This window comes from Rhinolophus sinicus, linkage group LG03 (genome assembly GCF_036562045.2).
Source record: "Rhinolophus sinicus isolate RSC01 linkage group LG03, ASM3656204v1, whole genome shotgun sequence".
In the NCBI taxonomy this organism is placed as follows: Eukaryota; Metazoa; Chordata; class Mammalia; order Chiroptera; family Rhinolophidae; genus Rhinolophus; species Rhinolophus sinicus.
In genome coordinates this window covers 98,298,645-98,323,603 of record NC_133753.1, presented here as the reverse complement: position 1 = coordinate 98,323,603, position 24,959 = coordinate 98,298,645, and the positions used below count along the sequence as shown (strand labels likewise).

Below are 24,959 nucleotides of genomic sequence, written 5' to 3'. Positions count from 1 at the left end.
ATCAATGTATAGGAGCGCTTTATATAACATATTAGAGGAAGTAGCCCTTTGCTATATGAGCTGCAGATAATTTCCCCAGTTTGTTTGTCTTTTGACCTTGCCTTTGGGCTATTGCTAGGTGGCATTATTTTTTTCTAGTCAAACTGACCTGTCTTTGCTTGTATGACTCCTAGGTGATGTGTGCTTTGCTCAGAAGGGGGCAGGACCATCCACCCTCAGCCTCCCCACACACATCTGTTTTATTTTGTCAGTATAAGAAGCTTGGAACGACTTACCAGGTTTTGTGAGGGCAATTTGTGCCCTCCAGGAGACCCCAAGTTTAGGGGAACAGAAAGTGAACTCACCGTTGCAACTCTGTGTTGTAACAAATAAGAGGAGGCGCACGGGAAACAGCCTGAGCTGGCTGGGGAGGCACAATGGAGGCATAGCGAGGAGTCAGCTAGGTAAGGAATGGCCTTCCAGTAAAAACGGCAGCATGTGCAAAGGCAAGAAGCAGCAGGGCCCGGTCAAGGTTGTCCAGTCTGGCAAGAGGACAGGGAGCCCTGCAGGGCTGGCAGTGTGTGCTAAGGGGTGGAGCTAGGAAGGCAGGCAGGGCCCAGAGGACCAAGCACGTATGGCCTAGGAGTCAGGCCTTATGCTGAAGCAATGGGGAAGCGGCAGAGGGACACATCAGCCACGTAGGGTGAAGGCAGCCGGGGTGAAGGCTGGGCCCTGCTTCACAGGCTGCCGCCTCACCTAGCAGCAACCAAGGCAGCCTACTGGGGCTCCAGGCTGCCAAACCAGCGTGCACGCTTCAAACCCAAATGTTCTATTCTGTCAGACTTCCAGAATTCTATAAAATCATCAGGGAAGCGAGCATCTTCTCTGAGAAATATTTCTCCCCAAGACGATGACAACTTCAAGAGCTTTCCCTCTTAGTGGGAAGACAAGACCGTGCTTATCACCCCCACCTTGGCCCCTCTGGCAGGTGGGGCCCGGTTAACGCAGTTTGGGCACTAAGCGTAGCTCAGGGGACAACAGAGCTCTTCAGCCCTAGCCAGTTCACCCACCCATTCAAAATGGGCAGGAGGGGTGCTCGACTGCCAGGGTGGAGTGCTGGCCCCAGGGATGGGGTCCCCAGCTGGCCCATATCCAAGGAACTATTTTGTTCCTTCCAGCCAACGGGTCAGTCCTACTGAGTAGCCACAGCTGTTTTCAGAGCTATCAGGAAAAGGCCTACGAACTTCTGTGCCCCTGCGACCTTTTACAACAGGCATTTTGTAGCTGGACTCCCGGGCAACTATCTTCCTGAAGCGTCCAGCACAGAGCCTGGCCCACAGTCAGCACATATAAGTAAATGGTAGCAGTTCCTGTTAAAATTGGAAAGCCTCACCATGTTGCTGAGGGAATGGAAGGGCAATGTAGACAGAAGGGAAGCTGGAAACCATTTAAGTGGAACTTTGGGGTTGTCTCTGGATTTCAGCTACCCAGGCCCTCCCCAAAGAGCCTGGTTCTTTTTATTTTTATTGTTTTAACATCACCAACGGGTTTTATTTGTCACCATGAAAAGTCTGAATTTTAAACAGATTCTCGGACAGGGACTCATATCCATCAGCTCGTTCAACATGAGCACCTGGCTCGTGCCCAGTAGCTTTCCCAGAACTGCCGCCTTCACCATGAAGCTCCCTGAGTTCTCCCAGTTCAAACTTGGGCTTCTTCAGCATTTTGACTTTTCTAAAAGTCAAAATGCTGGACATCGTGGAGCGGATAAACAGATTGGCAGGCCTTTTCTATGTCTTTTCCAATGCTATCTGGAGTCAATGTCCAGACAGCACTTGACTGTTTCTTTCAAGTCATTTGTCTGCACCTCTAAAATCATGATTTCCATCCTCTTCTTCCAGATTTGGTGGACCTGTTGATGCCGAGCATAAGAGGTCTTCCAAATCTGATTTCTGTGTTTTTTAGTAAAACCAACACAGCATCAACGAAGCAAATAACCATCCATAGTCTTGACATCAACATGAGCTTCAGTCATGGTCGGCCGCTTTCTGATCGTGGAGCACATTTTCTCACAGGTAAGATCCAGGCCATGGACATGAGTCAGGCAGTTCTCGCCCTGAACATCCTCAGTAACTAACTTGAGTTTTCTATATGCAGCTTCCTCGTTCTGCAGGTCAGCTGGGCTCACTTCAAACACACGACCCTTGAGACCATCAGATGCAATTTTGGTTCCTTGAGTTCTCGTGACGAGTGTTTTCCCAACATTTCTTATATTGAACACAGCTGATGCCTTCACAGCCTACCAGTCTTTCTTAGAAAATGGATCAACCATTTTTTTCTTGGCTCCCTTCTTGCCGCCTTTCCTAAGGCGCTTATTCCTGCCGACCGCCTTGGTGCTGCTCCGTGCAACTCACGCAAGACCTTAGGCATTTGGGGCAAGGAAGCCAAGAGGCTAGTTCTTGATGCTGCCATTTTAGTTACATTTTCTTTAGTGCCCTAAGACAATTTTATCCCGATGGGTCACTTGATTAAATGGAGCGTTGTAGAGATAAAGGCTCTTGGAGGCTGCTGGAGGCCTTGATTCCAGCCAGCAGGCTTCCTGGTACCCCCTCAAAGGCACCTGTACGCATGTGTGGGGTCCCACCTGGAAGGCAGGAGGGCAGGAAGCCAGCCCCAACCTCAGCTCCAAATAGGCAAACCAGCCCGTCCCCACTGCAGCCACCAAAGAGCAATTAGGTCAAAGGCCAGGCACAGAGGGTTTCGAGGGCTGAGCCTGTATCTCTGGAGTCAGCTCCCCCCAGGCCCTGCCTCCCTGTGGGCTATTGCGGGGGTGGGAGGTGCAGACACTCAGGCCCCGTCTCAGCACAGCAAAGCTGATGACACCAGGAAGCAAAGGGCCTGGTTCCAGAGCGCGTTCCAACCCTGCTGGCTATGTACCTGTCACTTGCATAAAGGGCCATGTCCACTTAGAGTCAGGATTTTATTTTTCCCCAAATGAGACAATCTATTTCAGCAAATGTTGGGAATGCTCACTGGTATGTTTATATATCTAGCTTTAAGTCCCATTTATTTGGCATTTACTATGTAGGAGCCACCCAATGGGGTGGTTGTTCTGCACAAATCATCTAATTTCATGCTCTCAACAACTGGGTGAGGTTTGGATAACACAGATCAGGAAAGCGACGGTCAGAAAGGCCGAGGCCTGAGCCCAGCCCCACTGCCAGCACAGGGTAAAGCTGGCATTTGAACTAGGGGCTGTCTGGCCTCAGAGCCCTTTGCCGTTACCCTCCATATGACATGGGGCCCAAAGAGCAGCAGTCAGTGGTCGGCGCAGACCCTTCGCCACCCATACCAAGCAATGCCCCTGGTCTCTGAGATCACAGACAGACTGGAAAGGAAAACAGAGTCTCTCAAAGGTCACTTTATTTCCCAGTACCCCCATCTCACAGTATGGTCTGTGGGAAATCTCAGGGTCTTGCCACCTCACAGGCTTTCCCGACTCTGCGTGGTACCTGGGCACCCACCAGGGAGCTGAAGCTCCAAGGGCCTGGCCAGGAGCCCGCCACGCTGGGGATCTCCAGTTGAGGCTGTTTCTAAAAAACAGTTCCTGGGCCTGGTGTAGACTCAAGGTGGGTCAGTCTATCCTTGAATCCCCTTCCAGGGACACAGGGACAATATGGCAGCTTGTTCCTCTGGTTTGCTGGGCCCATCCCAGGAAAAGGTGGAGGGTGGCTCCAGAAAACAGGCATCTCTTGGTTGAAAGAAGCTGAGACCTGGGCCTTGGCAGTTAATGCAGAGCAGGGCAGGCCTTGGAGGCTCAGCGAAGGCCAGTCTCCAGCATACTGTGCTGCTGTCCACCTCCACCTACGCAGCCTGGAAACACACTGGGTGCAGAAGGACACATGGGACCGAGATCCTGGGTTCAACTCTGCTGGAAGCCAGCGTGCTGGGAGAGAACTTCCTTCACTTTGTCCACAATGGTGTCCACCTCAGCCATGGCACCCAGACCTAAGGAGCAAAGTTTTGCTGGGACCCTGCAGACTGAGGCAGGGCACCAGCACCCAATCCCACCCCACCCAGGGCCCCAGAGCCCAGTGCCTGAGAAGGTGGGACCTCGTGCCTGAGCCAGAGACCCCCAGCACCCATCCTGGGAACAGTCCCCGCAGCCGTCGTGAAGCGTGTATGCACACACGCCAGGAATGACCCCAGCACCTCCCATAAACATTTCACTTAATCCTAACAGCTCTGAGTGGAGGAACGGGGACGTCTATCTCCCAAATGAGAAGCTGAGCTCGGAGGAGAATGGTTTTGGTGAGGTCACCAAAGGCTGGCCTGAACCCAGAGGTGAGCCTGGGCCGAGGACAGACTATGAGCCTGACCAAGTGCCCACCTTGGTCGCCACACACCAGCTTCTTGGCCACACAGGGGATCTCCACGTAGCCAAAGCCCTTGAGCTGGCCCACCTGCTGCGAGGTGATGGGGTGTTCCCACATGGCGGTGTTCATCGCCGGGCAGAAGAGCAGGGGCTTCCTGAGGTCCCAGGCCCGGATGACACAGGTCTGTGAAGAAGGCCCCGGGTCGGGGGAGGGTGCCGGCTGCTCAGCCTGCCACTCCCCACGGCCCGCCAGCCCCAATCCTACACACCATCCTCTAGGCCACAGCTAGCCTCAGCGTTGGGAAGACTGGGAGCTTCGGTTTGCAGAGAGCTCCCTCCTGTCACTCAGGGGTGGAGCCCTGTGTCCTCGCCCCACCCACCTCCCCACAGGCTCGGGAGCAGGGCCCCACACACCAGCGGTACTCCAGCAGCCACCTCAAAGCAGACTTCCTCTCCTGTGCAGAAAGGTGTCCCTGCGCTCAGACACAAGGCTTCTCCACAGCCAGCCACACCCCACAGGCAGAAGCAACCCTGGGACCCCAAGGCCTGCTCTGCAGTTACCCTAAAGCTCAGGACCAATCTGCTCAGCAGGTGGGGCGCATCCACCCTGACACTGTCTCTACTTCAAGGCCAGGTACAGCTGTCAAAGAAAACAACGCCTGTCTCACATATACTCTCTCATGAGCCCCCACTGCAGCCCTGCACGAAGGTGCTGTCCATTTCGCTGATGGGGAAGCTGTACCCCTGGAAGGGGAGTCATTGCTCCAGGTCACACACCCAGAGAATGAGCCAGGGTGTGAGGCTTTGCACGACCTCCACCATACCTCACAGCTTCACTCCTACCCAGTTTCCAGGCCATCCCATCAGATCACAGATCAGAGCAGCTGTGAAAGGGACCAACCAGCTCACAGTCTTAGCACTGTGGGCTTTGAAGTTGCAGACAGCTAGATTCAAATTCTGTCTGTGCTATCTCCTATTACCAGCCTCGAGAACCTGGACAAGTATTTAATGCCAGGGTCTCAGTTTCCTCTCTGCAAAGCCCCTTCCGAGGCTGGTTGTGAGGACTGAGGGTGGAAATGCTTAAAGCCCTTGCACAGGGCCTGGCAAAATACAGGCTACAGAAACAGCAAGTCCTATTGTGAGCACAGGAACAGGCTCCTGGGGCAGAAGGCTGCCTGGGGAAGACATGAGCTCGGCCCAGAGGAGTGGCTCCCGCTCTGACTCCCCAGGCAGCTCCTCCTCCAGTGCCCCGGGCCCCTTGGGGAGATAAGCTGGCACACCCCTTTCCTGAAGTGGAGCCTGAAGAGGGAGGAGTCCAGAGAACAATGAAATGAGCAGGCCAGAGCCAATGCCTCGCTGGCCTCTCGGGTGCCTCCGCCGTCTCCTGGGGACGGGAAGGAAGCAGGACAGTGCACACAGGACCCAGCTACTCGGGAGCCCCAGACACCAGCCTGTTTCCCACCAAGACCTCTCGATTCGGCTGAGTAGACAGGTTCATACACACTTCCTCTTGGCCCCGTGCCATCTGCTGCTTCTGCATAAGTCATGGGCATACCTGGAAGAGCCCCCCAACTGCATGTGGGGTGAGGTGGGGGTGGGCTGGGTTTTCTGCGGGTCCCAAAACAAAGCACACTGACCAGAGCAGAAAACCATGCCCTCGCTGTGCCACCTCTCCAGCTCTGCCCAGTGCATCTCTAGCTCAGCACTTCCTGGACTAACCACAGCTCCTCCAAAGTTTCCAGCAGCAAGAGGCACGAGGCGGCATCAGTTCCCACGGTCACGTCTGTTTGGCCAGCACTGTGCTCGGCACCTCAGGCCCTGCCCCTGGGAATCTGCTTGGCAGAGAGATGGCCTGGGACCTGGTCAGGAGGCCAGCTCCCAGCTAGACTGGTGACCCAGGAAGTCACCTCCTCTCTCTGGGTCTGCTAGGCCAGTTAGCACAAAGAAGGGGCCGAGGCCTGAGACGGCCAGAGGCCGCTGGAGATGCCAAAGGTTCATACTCCTAATGCTGTTCTAACAGCACCCCAAGTTCTGGGTCCTGCACAGGAGAAGATCTGAAGGAGGGAGGTGGCGGGAGCCATCGGCGATGGGCCAGGCCAGGGCTTAACCCCTAGGGGTTGGGGCTTCACCCACATCTGCTGGCTGCTGACCAGCAGTGGGGAGCCTGGAGGTTTGGTGACAGGCTGCTGGTCACACACGGCTGGGACCCACTTAGCTTCCCGGGCTCCACCGCCCTGTCAGCCTTGGCACCGGCCCCACTGAAAAGCTTCCCGATCACACTGCCCGCAGGCTCGCCCACCTCTGTGTGCCCCCACCCCACTCCTGGCCACATAGTCTGCACGGCTCCTCCTCTGGACACCCTGCGTTCTTATCCAGATGAAGCTTAAATCCTGAGGAGATTCTCTGAGAAGTGCCTTCCAGTACCATCAACAAGCATAGGAGGAGACTAACTTTCTATCTGACCCCAAACAATGTTGACCGGGCTTCGTTATTCACGTCTTTATCATATTAAACTCTGAGAAACACCTGGCTGTTTGCCAAAGTAAAATTACTAACTTGTACATACAATAAGTATCTAGTGAGCACCCACTATACGCCCAGCACTGTGCAAGGCTGACTCTGCTGTCAAAGGGCTGACTAGGTTCATTTAAGACTGGACCACACACCAGAGCAGATGCCATTCTCGCCGGCTGATACGAATAACCAAACCTTCTCCTCGCAGCCTGCGAGCGCCCTGTGTCTGTGTCCCTCAGCATGGAGCCCCATGCATGATAGGTGAAAGCTCAGTGAATGAGGAAGGGGGTCAGGAGGCAGAGGGAGGGAGGAGAGAGCACGCCTGACTCTTCCCAGGGTGATCAAACAAACAAAGGCTCTTTAAGGACAGCAGCTCCCTGGAAGTCCCTTAGGCCCTGACCAAGCCCCACTTTGTACAGCTGGACTTCTGTCCCTGTCCTGCACTACCCATCAGCTCCCACTCTCACCCTGTCGTTCTCCTCTCTTCCCTTCTAGTTTTCCACAACATACAGGAAAACCGCTTCTCCACCTGTGGCTAAAGCCACAGGAGAGATAAGTGTGCATGAGAGACCATGAGGAAGTAAACAGGCTTATCCGTTGCTCACGTGGATATCCAGATCCTGGGGAGAAACAGAGCTGAGGGGGGCAGACAATGGGGCTTGGCAGGGAGGCCGACAGAAGGGCAGCTCATGATGAAGGACAAAGGGAGAAGGGCTGAGCGTCAAGGGGCAGGTGAGAGGTGGACATGCTCAGAGAGCACCCGTATGTCAGGACCAGTCTTCTGCCCACTTGCCAGAGCGCAGGTTGCGGGGGAGGGCCAGGGGACTGTTCTGAGCAAACTAGCCCATGTAGCAGGTCTTCAAGGCAGCAACCTTGTCCAAAGACAGTCTGCAGCTCAGCAAACTGGGAGTGAGGCCTAGGAGGGAGGAGGGCAGAGGGAGTCACTCACAAGCAAGTTGTCACAGATGCCACTGGCCACCTTCCCCAGAGTGTTGGCATCAAGTGGAGCCACCAGCATGAGGTCTGCCCACCTCCGCAGGTGAATGTGGAGAACGGGGTCGGACCGGCACTTCCACATCTGGCAGAGGGAAAGAAATGGGGTCACTGGGCCAGCCACTCTCTCAGTGTGGGGGGAGGAAGGGGGAGAGGAGTCCACACAGACCAAGGACACCACACTGGGAACCCAAAGGAGACCACCTGAGCGACCCCTACCCAAGTCCACTGCCGTTCCCTCTGGCAGCTACGCTGGTGAGCATTGGCTGTGGAGCCAACAGCCTGAGAGAAACCAGGCCTGAGGAAACAAACGCCCCTTGTCTCTCTGAGCTATTCCCTTTATGGTTTGGTTTTCAAGAGAACTGACATCTGGCAGGGAACTCCTGGCCTGTCTGCTTGAGGCAGATGCTTGGGTTGTCCAAGCCGGTGGAAGGGCTCTGGGGCAGTGAGAGACGGAGGGGGTGGGGTGGGGAAGACGGACCAGCCAGAAACGTCTAGGCTGAGAATGTTTAAAACTGCCTGGCAGGGCCCCCTGTGAGGCCCACCCCCGACGTCTGGGAACCGGCAAGTGCCCACCCCAAAGCGGGAGAACAGCTGCAGGGCCCAGCATGGGAAGTGAGGCGCTCTGCGCGGCCCTGACATGGGAGCCACGTGGACAAGGCTGGTGGGAACAGAGCTGCTCTGTGGCTTCATCAGCCCAGATAAGTACAAGGACACTGGACCTCAGGCATGAGGCCAGAGCTGAGCTCGGCCTGGAGCAGGGGAGGCTGCGGGCCAGAAGCGACACACATGTTTTCCTCATGGCCTCTGCCCCAGGGGCCCTGGTGCTGACTGGAGCCTGGCCTGTCGCTGTGGCCACCAGGACCATGGGCTGCAGGGGACACTCCCGTCCCATCCTGTCCTGTCGGCAGAACACGTGGACTCAGCCCTGGCCGCACTGACCTCCCATTCATCGGTGTCGCTGTAGAGGGTGACGGGGATGTCCTGGGGGCTGTAGAAATGTTTGGCTCTTTCCGTTGTGACCACCGCTACTTCCAGCTGTCACCAAGACAAAGTGGGAGGGAGGGGAAGAAACTGTTACCGGAGCCAGCCCTGGAGGCCACATGAGGCCAGGCCAGGAAAGCTTTCCTCATAGACTGGCTACAGAGAGGACTTCTCCCTCCCTGGCAGTTTGCATAGCTACTTCCTCAGTCACCCAAAGGTCAGGCCCCACCAGGTGTGGCTGTTTCACTTCCCTATCTGAGGGGCTACTGACGAATGAGTCACCAACTACCCAGTGTATATAAAGCTGCAGGCTACTGCCACTCGGGAGACGTGAGGAGAGGCAGCGCTGGCCAGAAAGTAGGCAGAGGCCCTTCTTGAACTTCTAGACACAAGGACTCACAGGCTGCAGACAGGCTCCAGGAAAACCAAACCAAGGTGGCCTCCACTCCTGGGGCAAGAACAACGTTTACCTTCACACTACTCATTTACCAGATGAGTTCATAATGCAAACAAGGGGGTGGTTCCGCAGGCTAACAGAACGCGGGACTGAGAAGCAGCACAGGCAGCGTGAAGCTGAGCTGACCAGGGAAGCTTGCACAGGAAAGCTGACAGGGGACGGATGTCGGAAATCACGTGGTTGGGGAACAGGTATCCAGGAGGGAGGACAGTCAAGCACAACAAGGGCAGACTCATCGACCAAGCGGAGGGTGGCAGTGTCTGGGCCAGATCCAGCCTGAAGACATGCTGTTTGGCCTGCATGGGGTTATAATAAACACTTTTGAGCCAATATATGCAAATCAAAAAATAGAAAATCTGCCTTCTCTATTATTATTATTATTATTATTATTATTATTATTATTAGTTTCAGGTACAAAACAACATAGGGATCAGACATTCACACCTCACAAAGTGGTAACACCCCCAGTCTACTACCCACCTGACACCACACATAGCTATTACAATATCATTGATTATATTCCCTAGTCTGTACTTTACATCCCCAGACTATATATCTTTAAAATTATATTTGACATTCAACATTATTTTACCATAGTTTCAGGTGTACAGCGTAGTGGTTAGGCATTTATATAATTTACGACGTGATCCCCCTGGTAAGTCTGGTGCCCATCTGACACTATACAAAGTACTTACAATATTATTGACTATATTCCCCATACTGTACTTCACATCCCCGTGACTACTTTGTAACTACCAATTTGTACTTCCTAATCCCTTCACGTTTATCACCCAGTCCCCCAACCCCCCTCCCATCTGGCAACCATCAGTTTGTTCTCTGTATCTCTGCGTCTATTTCTGATTAGTTCATTCATTTATTCTATTCTTTAGATTCCACATATAAGTGAGATCATATGGTATTTGTCTTTCTGTCTGATTTGTCTCACTTGGCATAATACCCCCTAGGTCTATCCAAGTTATCGCAGATGGTAAGATTTCATTCCTGGTTTCTCTTGAAAACCTGAAAGTTCTGTGCTGGGCCCACATTCCTATTGATGCCTCGATGGTACTAACAGCTACCTCTGGATGGGGTGTGCCTGTGCCAACTCGACCTAGTGCCCAGCCCTCCCTATCAGCTCACTGAGGCCCCCACTGCTCATTCGTTTCCTGCCTGCTATGGGGCAGTGTTTTGCATGCACTGAAGAGCAAAGCTGGGAGCAGGGAGAAATGTCAGAGAGGAAGCCTGCAGGAGAACTTCAGAAGCCTGGTGTTCCCAGCTGGACTGGAGAGCTCTCTGGCTTACCCATTCTCCCTCTCATTTCCCCAGAGAATCTACCTTACTCAGAACTTATACAAAACCCCAGGGACCCTTTTAAAGGTCATTTAAGACAAACTCCTACTGAGCACTGGAGTCCCCTCTAGGACAGCCCTGTACAAGCCTTGTCTAGTTCTGAGCAAAATGGCCTACAAACGGGGCTGCCATCCCTCCATTGAAGCAGCCCTGGAGTTGCCTCAGGACCAGCACAAGTGGGGAGAGCAAGGGAGGCGGGATGGTGCTGAGATTCTTAAGGTACAGACAATGATAAGGTAAGGTGTGGGGCACGCACGGGAAGTTAGAGAGAACCGTAAGAGTAACTTTCAAATGTGCAGAAAAATTTAATCTACACAATAAAGGACAGGAAAGGGAAAAAAGAAGCAGAGAGCACACAGGAGTAGAAAGCATTAAATAAGGTGGCAGAAGTCCTAATAAAATAGTAATTATAGTAAATATATGATAGGTTAGACTCCCTGATCAAAATTCAGACTCTAGTATTGGATGTTTTAATCCATTAACCACATCAAAATGTGTCTAAATAGACACATTTAAAACAAAAGGATATGCAAAGGTTAAATGAAAGAATAAACTTTCAGTTCAATAAGGTGGATTAAACTCTACTCCCTCTCAAAAGCCCAGTGAAATAAAAGGGATTTTGTACAAGGTATGAACCACCAAGAACAAAGAGAAGAGGACGAAACCAAATCAAACAAAGCAAAATAAACAAACAAAAACCCAGCAGTTATGATATGTAAACACATTTTTGGAAGACGGAAGTGGAAGGAGGTATTAACAGATCAAATGAGATCAGATTAGAAGAAATCATATGCTATTTTTTTTTAAATGAACATTCAGGGAACAAAAAAAACTCTTGGAAATTAAAATTATAGTGAAATAAAAAACTCAATGTAAGTTTAGAAGAAATCATCCTTAGCTAAAGTAGAATAGAAAGAAAAGGAGATGGATAACAGCAGGAGGGGAAAAAAAGAGAAAATCAGATCAACCCCAGAGGTCCAAAATCTGACTAATAATGAATCCCAGAAAGAGAGGACAGAAGAATAGAGGGAAGAAAATTACAAAAGAAATGAAATAAAGTTTCCCAGAACTGAAGAACTCAGAGGTAGGAGCCATCTCTTTTGCCTGTAGGGGTTTGAGAAGGTGTCCCATCACTAGCCCCAGGGAACCTGGAGAAGCAGGTCCCTGGAACCATTGCCATGACTGCACACACATCAGCTCTTCTGGAAGCCACATCCTCCTGCTGTTCTGTGGGGAGTTTGCAACCAGCAAAAATTCAGCAGAGTTCTTCTCATCCGTGTTGCTACTAAGCCACAGTCCCAGGCTGTGCCTGCACAGGTACTTCTCGGGTCCCAAAAGCAGTGTCTCACATTTCTCTGGTAAAGTCCACCTTTCCATAGTTGGCCCACTGTTTGCTAGGTCTATGAAGAACTCCTGAGATCTCAGTCCTGTTCCTCCGGGGATGTTCTCAGCCAGCAGTATCACCAGTAGCCCCTGAGACACAAATCTAAATCATAACAGAACAAGGTCAAGAACACAGCCCCTCCACGAGGTCCACAGGCTGGGGGTAGGGTTGGGAAAGAACCCTTCCCAAGTAGGATCTTTCATTGGTTGTAAATGTGCTGACATCACCAGGTGGTCAAGCGATATTCTAAGATTACATCCAAGGCCTCACCTAAACCTAAAAATACTTCACCTAATATTCACAAAAATAAACTAAAATTGCTATGCCTTATTCCCAGGGAGCCCAACCGTGCCCCAGCCATTTCCTCAGTGCTTTTCTAACTGCTCGCAATCTGTGAGGCCCACCTCCCTTGTCTTCGTGATAAACAGATTTCAGTCACCTCCAGCCCCCAGCCCCTCTACTGTCTCCCCCACATCCTATAGGTCACCAACCACAACCTCAGCACCCCAAGACAGAACTTGCCCAGGTCAGGAGATCAATCACCCACTTGGGTTCATGTCCCCCCTACCTCCATTTGTCCTGCTTTTTCAAGCTCAAAAGAAAAGATGGAAACAAAATAGAGTTCAAGAGTCCCTCCCGTCCCTTTCTGTCCATCCTAAGGTTATGCCATTGGCCTCCAGCACCAGGCAGTTTTGTTGTTCTTTTTCCAAATACATGTAACAGCCCTCTTGGTTGCCCTGGGTTTCACTGCAAGCTCCCGCTCACTCTGGCCCACACTCTACTTTCATCTTTGGTTACATGTCCTCCTTCCCTCCAACAGGTAGCCATAGCCGTTTCTGGTCATGGCCTTCTTCTCCTCATGGGGACCACTTTTTCATTTCTAAGAGCTTCCCAAGCATCCTGAACAATTTCCCAGTTCATCCTCTCTCTATTCTAAAATGTGGGAAGCTGCTTCCTGAAGATCTAGTTTTCCTACTCTCCTCAATTCCCAAACCGCCTGCTGGGTCTCCAAGTAAAGACTGGGGCCAGCCTTCAAACATTCCCAGTTTGGTAAAGGGCCTGTTTAGGGGCTCCCTTCTCCTTCAGCTCTGCCGTCGCTCTACAGATGACCCCCTCAGGGTCTCCGAGCCTTACCATGGCCTCTCCCTGGCCCCTGGAGAGTTCCAATCAAGGGTCCAGTAGGCCTCCCACCCTGGGCATAAGCCCCTGCTTGAAATCCTCCCTCTCAGCTCCTCCCCGTCTCTCCGTCTCTCCCCGTTGCTTCCTCTCTGACTACCCTCCCAGGCGACACAGTCATTGTTCGGGAGCTTCCTGGGGTCACTGTCTTTACCCAAAGAGTAATGTGAAGACTATGGGATGGGCCCATCTTTCCCAATGCTCCTCCCAACTCAGGAAGCAGCCACCTCTCCCTGGCAGTGACCCTGACCCCAGTGCTGTCCAGCAGGCCCAGACCAGTTTTTCTGGTTTAAGAGCGATGTCCCTTGATCTGATTCATCAGCCCTGTCGGCTTTGTTCTTTCCTTTTCATTTTCATTCACTCTGCCAAAAGGTCCTGAGAGCCAAGGGCGCAGCCCTGGATTTGCACACATTAAAAACCAACAAGTTGTGTTACCTTCTGAGACACTGAATAATTCAGACTATCCACCCTGACCTTCCCCCAGTGGGTGCCAAGGAGCCCTTGCAGGGCAAAGGGCTCCTGAGGGCAGGGATCCTCCCGGGCTTTTTCTTACACCCTCCTGGATCCTGGCAGAAGCAGGGCGGGGCATTAAAACAATCTCCCACATACTACAGATTTCCCGAAAGGCAGCTCTGTGCTTGGTCCCCTGGTGAGACCACTGCCAACAGTTTTTCTATCTACTGTTTTAATCCTGAGCCTCTGTGTGATGTGTCCAAGGCTGGCCCGACCCTATGAAATGACCTGCCTGCAGTTTGCCTAGCATTTGGAGATCCCCTCCTGACAGCAGCTGGCAAGTCTGGGCTACTCCTCTCTGATGAGGAGACATCAGCAATCCCACCTGGGGTTCCTGGAGTCAATGAGGGGAAACACAAACAGAATTTGGGGTGATGCCTCCTCTTCTACTGTTGGGCCCTCGCCTGTCCCAGCTGCTTCTGGGCAGGTCACCAAGGAGACCTGTGGAGACAAATCCTGCAGCCTCAATGTCCACCTCCAATCCCATTTCTGGCCTCCACCCACTATAACTATGAGCTAGTGGCACCCCCACCCCAAGTTATGACAACCAGAAATGTCCCCTGGGAGGGAAAATAACCTATTCTACAGAATTATACAACAGAACTCTGCAGTCATGGAAACATGTCACATCTGTGCTGCCCAGTGTGACAGCCACACATGGCGATTGAGTACTTGAGATATGGCTGGTGTGACTGCAGACCTGAAATTTTTATTTCATTTAATTTTAATAATTTTAATTTAAACTTGAATATGGCTAGTGGCTACCGCACTCGATAGTACTGCTTTGGTCTGTGCAAGTGAAGAAGAGCCCCAGCCGGAAGCCCCAGCGGAATGGCTAGAAAACAGCAGGTGTTTCCAGGAGGGTGTGTGCTGAAGGCTCCACAGGCTACTGATGAGGATTCTAGAGGGGAAGCACCAGCCGTGCATGAGTTAAGCTGCCATGAGGCGAGGAAGCCTGAGCTTCGGCAGCTCGGGCCTCTGGCCGGCAGTGCAGCAGAGGCCCCAGACACAGGGCCAGCCAGTGCTGACCAGTAGCGCCCAGGGCCTCGGAGCCTGACAGGGAGCGGACCAAGCATGAGCATGGAGGTGGCAGGTGTACTCTAGGAAACAGGAGTCTTGGTGCCCAGGGAACCAGCACATGGGTGTGAAGCCTCGTTAACAAATCCCCAAATCGCCCGAAGGTGTTTGGTTGGCTGAGCGTGTGTCCCAGTGGCTCATAATGGCTCAGAATGTCTCAACTAGCAAACATTTACTGAGCCTACTATGCACACGGAGGCCAGAGCTGGTCAGACAGAGCTCTGCCCTCAGTAGGGCTCAGTCTAACAGATGGGTGGGAATACGTAACCCCTGACCAGACAGCGAGGCAGGCCAGGCGAGAGTCCACAGTGCCTGGGGCTTCTCCTCTGCAGCCCCACTTAGCTTCAGCACAAAATGCCCACTCTCCAGGTCTGAGTTCCTCGAGTTCACTCATTGACAGGAGTCCGGAAACCCAGCCTCAAGCCTCAGTTCTGCCAACTCACTGGCTGGGGGATCTCAAGCAAATCCCCCTTCCTCTCTGGCCCTGCTTTTCCCTTTGAGCCATGAGCCACTCGGACCACATCGCCTCCAGGGGCTCGTCCAGCCCACGGTGCCATCCCAGCCCTCTTGTGACCCTTGTCCTTTCCCATGAGGCTCTGCCTCAAACGGGCCTGCTGGGGGAGCTGGTATTCTGGTTGCACCAGCCCTTCCTGCCATTCATGCAGGACTGAACTGCCAATCCCTCTGTGTCCTTCCCCAACCAGAGAAACCTCAGAGGCAGACTGCAGAGGCTCTCCATGGGAATGTTGTTCTGGGGTATCAGGGAAGAAGCCTGGGGTATAGGACCCCTCAGCCTGTGCTGGCTGCCTTTGGCCAGCAGCCTGCAAAACTCACTCCCGGGGAGAGCAGGCCCGGGAGGAAGGGGCCAGCCAAGCCAGCAGAGGCCTGGGTAGCTAACCGGCCCAGTTTCCACAGCAGGACCACAGAGCAGGCAGGTGGTCCCACCCAGAAGAAACAAAAACCTCAAACCAGGCCTTGTTTTTTGTGCTTGCCTTTCCTCCATGAGCATTGCGGGGCGGGGGGAGGGGAGAGCATAAAGTCACAAAGAATGTTCCATAATATTCCCACTGAAAGCTCCACTGACTTTATAAATAAAAGAAATATACACAGAGGGTAGAAAATTAAAATTGAACAGAACAATATAAAATGAAAAATGCGAGGTTCCCTTCCTGTCCCATCTCTCCACCAGGGTAATCACCTCCATGGGGAAAATTTCAGGCAGTAACTCAGGTCTAACAAAAGGAATCCTACTGTATACCAGGGGTGGCAAGTTTGTGCTATAAAGGGCCAGGTACTATTTTCGGTTTTGTCACAACTGCTCAACTCCGTAGTAGCAAGATTGCAGCCACGGGCAACACATAAATGAGTTGTGTGTTCCAATAAAATGTGATGGACGCTGAAATTGAAATTTCATATACCTTTACGTGGCATGAGACAGTCTTCTTTTGATTTTTTCAACCATTTAAAAATGTACAAACCGGGGCCAGGCTGGTGGCTCTGGCATTTAGAGCTCCGTGCTCCTAACTCCGAAGGCTGCTGGTTCGATTGCCACATGGGCCAGTGCGCTCTCAACCACAAGGTTGCCAGTTCAATTCCTCGAGTCCCGCAAGGGATGGTGGGCAGCACCCCCTGTAACTAGAAATGGCAACTGGACCTGGAGCTGAGCTGTGCCCTCCACTACTAAGATTGAAAGGACAACAGCTTGACTTGGAAAAAAGGCCTAGAAGTACACACTGTTCCCCAATAAAGTCCTGTTCCCCTTCCCCAATAAAATCTTAAAAAAAAAAAAATGTACAAACTATTCTTAGGTCACAGGCCGTAAGAGGCGGCTCCGACCTACGGGCCACACTTGCTGACACCTGCACCTGGCTCGCGCACTTGCATCTCCCGGGTTGTCCCACGTCAGCACAGAGACCCACTCATTCTTCTAAACCACTGCCTCGGAATCCATGGACACACAGTCCCAGGGCTGCTCCACACCTCTCTATTATTGGACGTTTCCTTTGTTTCCAGTTTTGTTTTTGCTTTGAAATGATAAACAATGCTATAATGAACATCCTTACACATATGGTCAACTTTTATAAATATACCCTACGGGGTGCAGGCCTATGTGAGAGTCAAGAGCTGTGCACAAGTGTGATTTCTCTAGACATTTACCAATAGTCCCCTAGGAAGCGGAATTTATTTCACACTGCATATGAGTGCAGCCTTCTTTCCCTCACCCTTGACAGCTCTGCATGTCCCAATGGACATTCTGCACATTTATCCTTCTCTAAGCCCACAGCCAGCCAGCTCCCTGACAGGGAGATTTTCCCACCTTTAGCTGTCCCCTTCTGGCTCTCAGTCCTGCTGACGCCTGCCCTGGCAAAGCGAAGGAAGTGCCTGTTTTCTCCTCCCAAGTGAGAAAGATGCCACCAAAGGGCAGAGACTGCCTGAGCTGACCGTGCAGGCATAAGTGCCACCAATCACAGGACAATTGTGGAACTTCAAAACACCCTGAAGCCCTTCAGCCCAGGACACTCTCTCAGGCTGCCTTTGCGTCGTACCCCTTTGTGCCCTCACATCTAGAATCATCTACGATGGGTGCCAGAACCTAGTCCTGGGAGGGTGTGGCTGGGGTCTTGGAAATGGATCATTTGAGGACCTGCCCCCCACTTCATTGCACAGATAAGAAAACTAAGGCCATAAAGAAGAACGGACTTGCAAAGGGCCCCGGGTGAGACATCCTCCGCTCAGCTGCCTGTCTTGAGGAAGGGCCGGCCCTGCGATCCAACTCCCTCCACTTCACATAAAGGCTCCAAGGCTTCTTTGCTGGTGGTCCATCTCCCCAGCTGCTGGTATGTGATGCTTGAAGCCAAATCCATCCCTCTCCATCACCCCTTACAGTCTCCCCGGTCTGGCTCTACGCAGTGGCTGTCCTGGGATGCCTGGACACACCAGTGAATCAAGAGTTAGGAGCCAGGTCTGCAGAACCGTCCAGCTGCCTGCAGTCCACACCCCAGCTGCTCGTTTGCTAGTCAAAATCTAGGTATGCCTCAGGGAGCCTTGGCATGTAACCTCATGACGGGCGAAGAGCTGAGAAGGAAAAAGGCTGCTCCTGGGGATGACGCAGAAAAGGCAAGCTCAGCACCATCATGGAGGTGGGGAAGTGCTGGGGCACAGGCCACTGCCTCGGGGCCAAAAGGCAGCCAGGGATCCCCCTGGCTACCAGTGCCTCACAAGGACCCCACCAAGCGAGCCAAGCTCTGTGGGGAGCTGTCTACCTGCAGGAGGAGAGGGCCGAGAGGTGGGACGGACGTGGGCCCTCCACCGGGGCAGGTGGACGGTGAGCCCGCAGCTCTTCCCACAGGGACTCTCTCACCATCCCAACACCCCACACCACACAGCTGGCCCAAAGGACATGACACCAGGGGAAGAGGGGAAAGCACAGGAAACAGTGTTACGCGCTTCCATGTGCCGGGAGCTGTGCCGAGTTGTTGCACAAGATGGCAAACTGTTTCATCTGTGTCACCCTCCCTCAGCCTTGAGAAGAGCCTGAGGGGATGGGTGGCAATCGTTATCCTTATTTTAAACCAAGAAAGACATGTTAAGAGGCTAAGTCAGGACGTCCTTCCTCCCTGGTCAGTGCCCTCTGGCAGCCTGACTTTCAACTTCAACTCCAGCCTGAGAGGATGAGCTGAGTCTGGCACAGCCTGTCCCTCAGCGGACTAGGCTACAAGGACTGGGGTGGGCAGGAGAGCTACCCTTTCCTCACGCCCCTAAAAATATAAATGCTGTCTGCAGGGGATGGCAGGAAGCGTGGAGCTGCCATTTCCCTCAGCTCTGAAGCTGCCCATCTGTTTCCTGGGATAGGACTCCCTGCTCCTACCCACCCCCAGTCCGGAAATTCACTTGCTCTGGGGCTATGGGAAAAGGGAACTACATGGCTCCCTGCCTCACCGGGAGGCACGGGCAGAGGCTGTCGCTGCTGCAACCCCTTCCAGGCCTCCCACCCTCACAGCTCTAGCGGTCTCCTACCAACAGTTCTGGGCACAGGAAGGGTGGCAGGCCCCAGGTGGCACTGCCCCAGCAGCACCAGTTCCCAGGCTCAGAGCAACAGAACTCTCTTCCCTTCCCCCCCTCCGGCCTGGCTGGCATCCTGGCTGCCTGCTTCACTGCTTGTCCCAGCCTGGGAGGTGAGGTGAGGGGCTGACTTTCTGGGTAAAAGTTTGTGGAAAGTAAAAAAAAAAAAAAAAAAAGAAAAGAAAAAGAAAAAGTGAAGTGAGAAAAAGCAAGTGAGCAGTGCTCCCTGCTGGACACACCGCGTACATCCACCCGTGCCATCTGCTTTAGGTGCTGTGCAGACTCGAACAAGGAAAAAGCCCTGCAGGCCCAGGGACTTAGCACCATCCCACGAAGCTAGTGTCCAACAACACGATTAGTGTCAAAGGCAATGGATGGTTCCACATCTTAGTCAAGATTCCTTCCTTTCCTAAACTCTAGTCAGGCTCCTCTGAGCCACTTTTGCGACGAGGCCCATCCTTGAGCGTTGTCCTCAACAGCAAGAATCCTGCTAAGCTGGTTTCTCCAGAAGCCCCTAGGCTCCATGCGTGAGCAGCCTGGGCATCTGTCTCCTCAGGCTCCTCATCCCCCAGCACTCCCAGAGGACATCTGACCACCCTGCCTGCCTTCAGCGAGAATCCGTAATCCGTCGAATGCTTTAGCCAGAATCCCCCACTCCACCCCTGACTGTTAATGTTTCTTCTTAGTAGTTTTCCATCCACTGACGTCCACCTGCTCCTCGGCTATAAATCCCCACTTTTCCTTATTGCATCCAGAATTAAGCCCAGTTCTATACCGAGGTCTCTTTTCCTTTATTGCAGTTTTTCTGTATAAAATCTGTTTTTACCACTTTAATACATCAAATGAGTTTTAAAAGAAAGGGAGCAAAACCACATGGGCTGAGGCAAGCCCCGTGTGCATAATTTGGAAAGGCAGAGAGAAGCAGAGGGCAGTGCAGCCTGGCAGGGGCTGGCCAAAGCCAAGGTCATCTCAGGGTGGGGGGGTGGGGCAGTGGGAGGCCAACAGAACGAAGAAGGCACAGGGACCCCAGAGGAGGAAGTGGGGTTGTCATCTGATGCTGTTGATCGTTTAAAGCCTTGAACTTTTCCTGCAGAAGAATCTTCCCCAGAACCCCAACAAAGAAAACTGAGCAAAGTTGAGTGGTCTGACCAAGAGCAGGGAGCTAAGCCCCCCACCCCCACACACGGTGGTGGCTCCTGGGCATGTCTGAATACTTGAAGGAGCAGTTTAAACCAGAGCTGCAGGCAATGCCCCGGAGGTTCCAGTGCATCTGGTCTGAGAGGACAGCCATGGTGTCTGAGGACAGAGCCACAATGTCAAGACACAGTGACTACGGGGGCAGGGAGCCCGAGGCAGCAAGGGGACACTGAGACTGCTGCACTTTCCGGGCTAGCCCTCTGCCCCGCCAGCACCTCAGGGAATCTCAGGGCCAACACATGGAAACTCAATCCCTGCATTCACTGGAGAGCTCCTTTCCCAGCCTCCCCTCGAGCTCTGTCCACAATATCTAATCTAGCTCCTGGTTACACTGTGACACTGGTCTGTGTCCTGTGTCCCCCTCATACCAATGCACACAGAAGACTTCCCCAAACACCACAGTTAAGGAAAACCCCAGGCGCTGAACGAAAATGAGCTGCCCCAGGAACAGCACCTGCCTAGTGTCAGAGGCTGCCACACTTGTGTAGTAAGGATACTCACGCCAGGAACGTCCAAAAGCCTGGACACCAGAAGAGGCACCTTCAGGGCTGCGACACTCCCAGTGACACCCACAAGAACGTGGAACTGTCTCTCTAGCAAGGGCGCAGCAGCTGGATACGAGGCCTTTGGTTCCATGTGGGGGCTGGTGGCTTCAAGTCCTGGGAGCCTGCCACAACGAGGCTCCACAAAGCTCTTCAGGATTTCGGGTCTAAAAGCAGAACAAGGGGCCCTCACTTCATTCACACAACCAAAATGTACTGAGCAGCCAGTGTTAGACCCTGGGTCTTAGCTGGGCTTCCTGACCCATCTGCAGTCCCAGGTCTGGGAGCACACAGTTTGATAAGGTCAGACACCCTCAGCACAATGTAGCGTGGCCAGTGCTGTGAGGAAGGCCCACACCAGAGGCTGTGGCTGCCCAGGAGTAACTGTCCACGGAAGTCAGAGACCAAAACAATGACATTCAGGTTGAGTCCTGAGAGACGAGTAAGTTTTCCAGAGAAAGAAGGAAGTAACTTTGCAAGAAGGAGCAATCTTGCAAAGATGAAAAAGCTAAAGGAGGGTAGCAGGTTGGGAAGCAGAATAGCTTAGTAGTGCAGCTAAAGTGTGATGGGGGTGGGGAGGTCAGGCTGCAAAGTCAGATCAAGGGCAGTGTCAAGGGTGGTGAGGGCCACGGGGAACTTTCATTTTGGAAAGATGGTGCTTGGTGACCATGTGGAGGGGGCCCTGGTGGTGGTGACATTGGAGGGGACAGGGTAAGAAGCTGCTCTAGTGGGCCAGGCTGACGACGGAAGGGAGTGGCAGGATGGGGTGGGTTCCAGGGATACCTGTGAGATGGAGCCCTAGGCAACAAGGGCGTCTGGGTGCTTTAGGGAGTGGAGAGGTTTGCCTCTGCCCCTGTCCCTGTAGATCAGACTGGACACCACTCCACAAATCCATGCCCAGGAAGAAACAAGCATAAAGGGGAAGCTGGCCACCCTGCGAGACCAGCTGCTGGCTTATTCCTCTGGCAGCTGTTGCAGGAAGTGAGTGCCCATGATCATCTGGCTGACGGACATGCTGCAGGGGGCAGCAAAACCTACTCCTTCCTTCCTATCACTGATTCAATTCGTGTATCAGTTTCCTCGCCTCTCCCTCTCCACTGCCCCACCACAGCCACCACCACCAGCAAGCTCCCTGAATGTGTGACCAGGTCTAATCGCCAACCGCCAGGCCCTGAACATCTGCTGAGTGAATAATAAATTGTACCCTCTGCAGCAGGGTGGGGCAGAAGACAGAAGCCGGTCTGGGAATCAGGAGCCCGGGGCCCTGTTCATGGTTGTGCTCTTGACCTGGGGTGCGACCTTGGCCCAGGATACTTCCATCCCCGGACCTATCTCTTCATTTGAAAAATACAGAGGTAGAACCAGGTGATCTTTAAAGCTCCTACCAGCAGAAACCTTCTGTGCCAATGCAGAGAAGACAGTGGTAACTGCTCTCCATACTAGAGGGTCCCCGAAGAGGCACAGAATCAGCAGGAGAGGGGACACCGAGGCAAACCCTGAGGGGAAGTGCCCAGGAGTCACCCTGTGGCTACCTCCATGGCTGCTCACCCATAGGGGGTCCTCCTCTTCACTCCACAGGCCCCTTGGCTCCCACGGGCCTCTTTGCCCAGTATTTGCCTTCAAGACTCAGGTACATACCCACAGGAGCTGAGGATTGTGTTTGGGTCCATTATCCCACTCCTACCTGGAAGGGTTTCCCAGAGGCCCAGACCCTTCTCAGAAGGGGTTAAGCACTGGCCAGTTCCCTTCAGCAAGACTCCCCCAAAGTTCCATTTGCCAGGGACCTCTGTAGCAGGGCCCTGCTTGCCCAGAGCAGAACTGTGTCTACTTGGGGACCTGGGGAGCCCTCTAGAGGGCTTATTGTCCAGTGTCTTCCAAGAACTAATCAGCAGGCTGATTAGCACTCACAGGTAATGGGAACACATTCCTGACTCTCCAGGGAAACGTACCTGCCAGGTCTCAAACCTTGACCTTGTCCTACCCCAGCCAACTGGTGCTAGGACAAAGTGATTCCTGTAAAAACAGAAGCTGAATTTCATTTTTAGCCCCTGAAACTCTTCCACATTAAGCTGATCTCAATCCTAAGGAACAGGTCACTGAAAGCAATCAGTAAAACTTGGGGCAGAAATCCACGCTGGTGACTTTAACTAAGCCCCACAGTAGGTGGCATAGTCCCAGATTGACTCCTTAGCCTACTGGGCGATCTTTGCTAGGACCAAATCCTACCTACCTTTATAGAAGGGGTGGGGATTGTTTGAGGAATAGTAAGTGGGTAACTTAACCGACATTTCAAAGCAAGGTCAAATGGATTCAATCTGACAATCCCATTGAAGGTGACAGCTCGCGGTTCTTTATGTTCATGCTTAAAAAAGATCAAATCCCTAAATAGTAACTACTCTATCCAGTCCCTGTTAGAACTATCTACCTGCACAGCCAAGGTAGCTGTGGATAGCACCTCGTTTCCCTGGCCTCTGCCGGACTCATAAGGAAATCCTGAGAAGCAGGAAGAGTTGGCAGGCAGAGAGGTCACAGGGCTCAAGCCTGTGATTACTGAGCCTCAGACTCCCGGGGCGCCAGCCATCCAGGTAAGCCACAGACGGAAAAATGGCAGCTTCTCCATCCTTTAGAAAGACAAGGCCAGACAGAGTGAAGAGCCTCGGCTTGTATAAAGCCTCATGGTGTGTAAATCTCTGATGAGTTTAATTACGGCAGAGTTAAGTAAAGGTTTCAGGGATACCTGCCAGTCACAATGAGGGCAGATGTGGGGCCAGGGCAAAACCAGAGCTAAGAAAGGGCCAGACAGGGTGTGAGCCAGCCCAACACAGGAATGATGAGGGGCTGAGGTGTAGGACAAAAGCAGAACCAAACTCAGGGGTGGGGTGGGGGTGGGTGGGCATGGATCCAGTATACATTGAGCTCGATTCCTTTAGCCTAATGTCCAAGCCCCTCCCTACTGGCCCCAGGCTTGTACTCCGTCCAGCTCATCTCTCACCAGTCAACACACTCAACTCTCTGCCCCAGGAATAATGAACCACTTGCACTCCCCAAAGTGTCACCCAGCTCCCAAACCCAAAGTCATTTAACAGGAGTCCCATGGCCACAGGGGTATTTTAAAGCCCTTCCCCCAAGGAAAGGAACGGAACTCTTCAGGGATAACTCAAGGCCTTGGCATTCTAAGATGCTCTTCTGTAAAACCAGAGGCAGGCGCACTTGACTCTGCTGCACCTGTCATCACCCTTCCTCCAGGCCGCATGTTGGGCAGAGATACAGACAAACAGAGAGATATATTCACACACGCCAGCTCCGAGCAAGGGAGTGACTGCGCAGTCACCTCTCAGCCACAGGGAAAGATGTGGAAAACCCTGCTCCCCAGACACCACCATTTCCCCAACTGGGAATCTCTCCTGCCCCTTATCTGGCGCCGGCCTCCAATATTTCAAAAAACAGCATGAAGTGTTTCTCTGACAAAATTTGGCCTCACTCTAATTTTCAAATGCCAGTCAGCACTATTAGGCTGATCTAAGTGGATAATTGCAACATCCCAGGGCTCTCCTTTTTCTATTTCACCGGCTTTTAAGAGCTAGTTTATACTTTGGGCAGTCCCTCTTCCTTTTTGGAAGCAGGCTCATGATTTTTTTTTATTTTTTAAGGCAAGTGGTAAGTATGGGGAACTGACAGGGCCATCTTTTGAACTAGATTAAACAGCAATGGACAACCGCCGAGCAGCACACAGCGGGGATGGGGGTGCAAGACACAAATCCACTTCAGGCTCGAGCCGGGAAGGGGTCCCTAAATGTTCCAGCCCCACGGTCACAGACAGGAAAGTGAGGGCCCCACAAGCTCCACAGCCCCTACACACACACACACACACACACACACACACACACACACACACACACGAAAGTGAGGACATACACGCACAGCAGCAGGCCGACAGTCGCAAGCGACGCTTCCCCGGCCTCCCTCCCGCCCGCCGCGAGGACTGTCTCCGGGACCCCCTTGACTCCTCACCCGAGCCAGGCGTGTCTGGGCACAGCCCCCAAATATCCCGGATGGCCCCTGCCTTTCGCGCTGATTCTGATTGGCACACAATCTCACGAGAATATCTGACGGACTACGTGATCGCGCAGCCTTCTGGGAGTTGTAGTCCATTTCTCTGCCTTCTGGTAGTTGTAGTCCGTTGGAGGCCTTCTGGCAGTTGTAGTCCGTTGGAGGGAATCCTGCCGCGAACCCTGGCTCCTGTTCTTGGTTTTTCAGATGCTTTCACCTGGGCTTCGCCTAATTGTCCGGCCTCCTCACCCCCACACCCCCATCCTACACATACACATGGTTCATTGTTAGGGTAGTTAATACTGA

General features: G+C 52.8%; 1 protein-coding gene and 1 pseudogene across 7 annotated transcripts; both read right to left on the bottom strand.

The window, feature by feature from the left end:
• Positions 1 to 1,529: 1,529 nt before the first annotated feature.
• On the bottom strand, positions 1,530 to 2,939 carry LOC109457798 (small ribosomal subunit protein eS1; annotated as a pseudogene).
• Positions 2,940 to 3,385: 446 nt separating this feature from the next.
• On the bottom strand, positions 3,386 to 24,924 carry PPCDC (phosphopantothenoylcysteine decarboxylase). 7 transcript variants are annotated; one of them, XM_019750959.2, is made up of 7 exons: positions 24,615 to 24,656; positions 22,553 to 22,616; positions 20,563 to 20,770; positions 8,804 to 8,899; positions 7,818 to 7,946; positions 4,370 to 4,538; positions 3,386 to 3,987 (listed from the first exon to the last, which is right to left on the bottom strand). In XM_019750959.2, the coding sequence occupies exons 3-7, from the start codon at positions 20,695 to 20,697 to the stop codon at positions 3,902 to 3,904; spliced, it is 615 nt and encodes a 204-aa protein (XP_019606518.2). In that variant the 5' UTR covers positions 20,698 to 20,770; positions 22,553 to 22,616; positions 24,615 to 24,656; the 3' UTR covers positions 3,386 to 3,901. The 7 variants fall into 7 exon arrangements, 6 of the variants coding, with proteins under 6 accessions (XP_019606518.2, XP_019606517.2, XP_019606521.2 ...); XR_012494877.1 differs by lacking the exons at positions 20,563 to 20,770; positions 22,553 to 22,616 and adding an exon at positions 7,474 to 7,784 and having other exon boundaries at positions 4,443 to 4,538; positions 7,900 to 7,946; positions 24,615 to 24,924; XM_019750958.2 differs by lacking the exon at positions 22,553 to 22,616 and having other exon boundaries at positions 24,615 to 24,709.
• Positions 24,925 to 24,959: the final 35 nt, after the last annotated feature.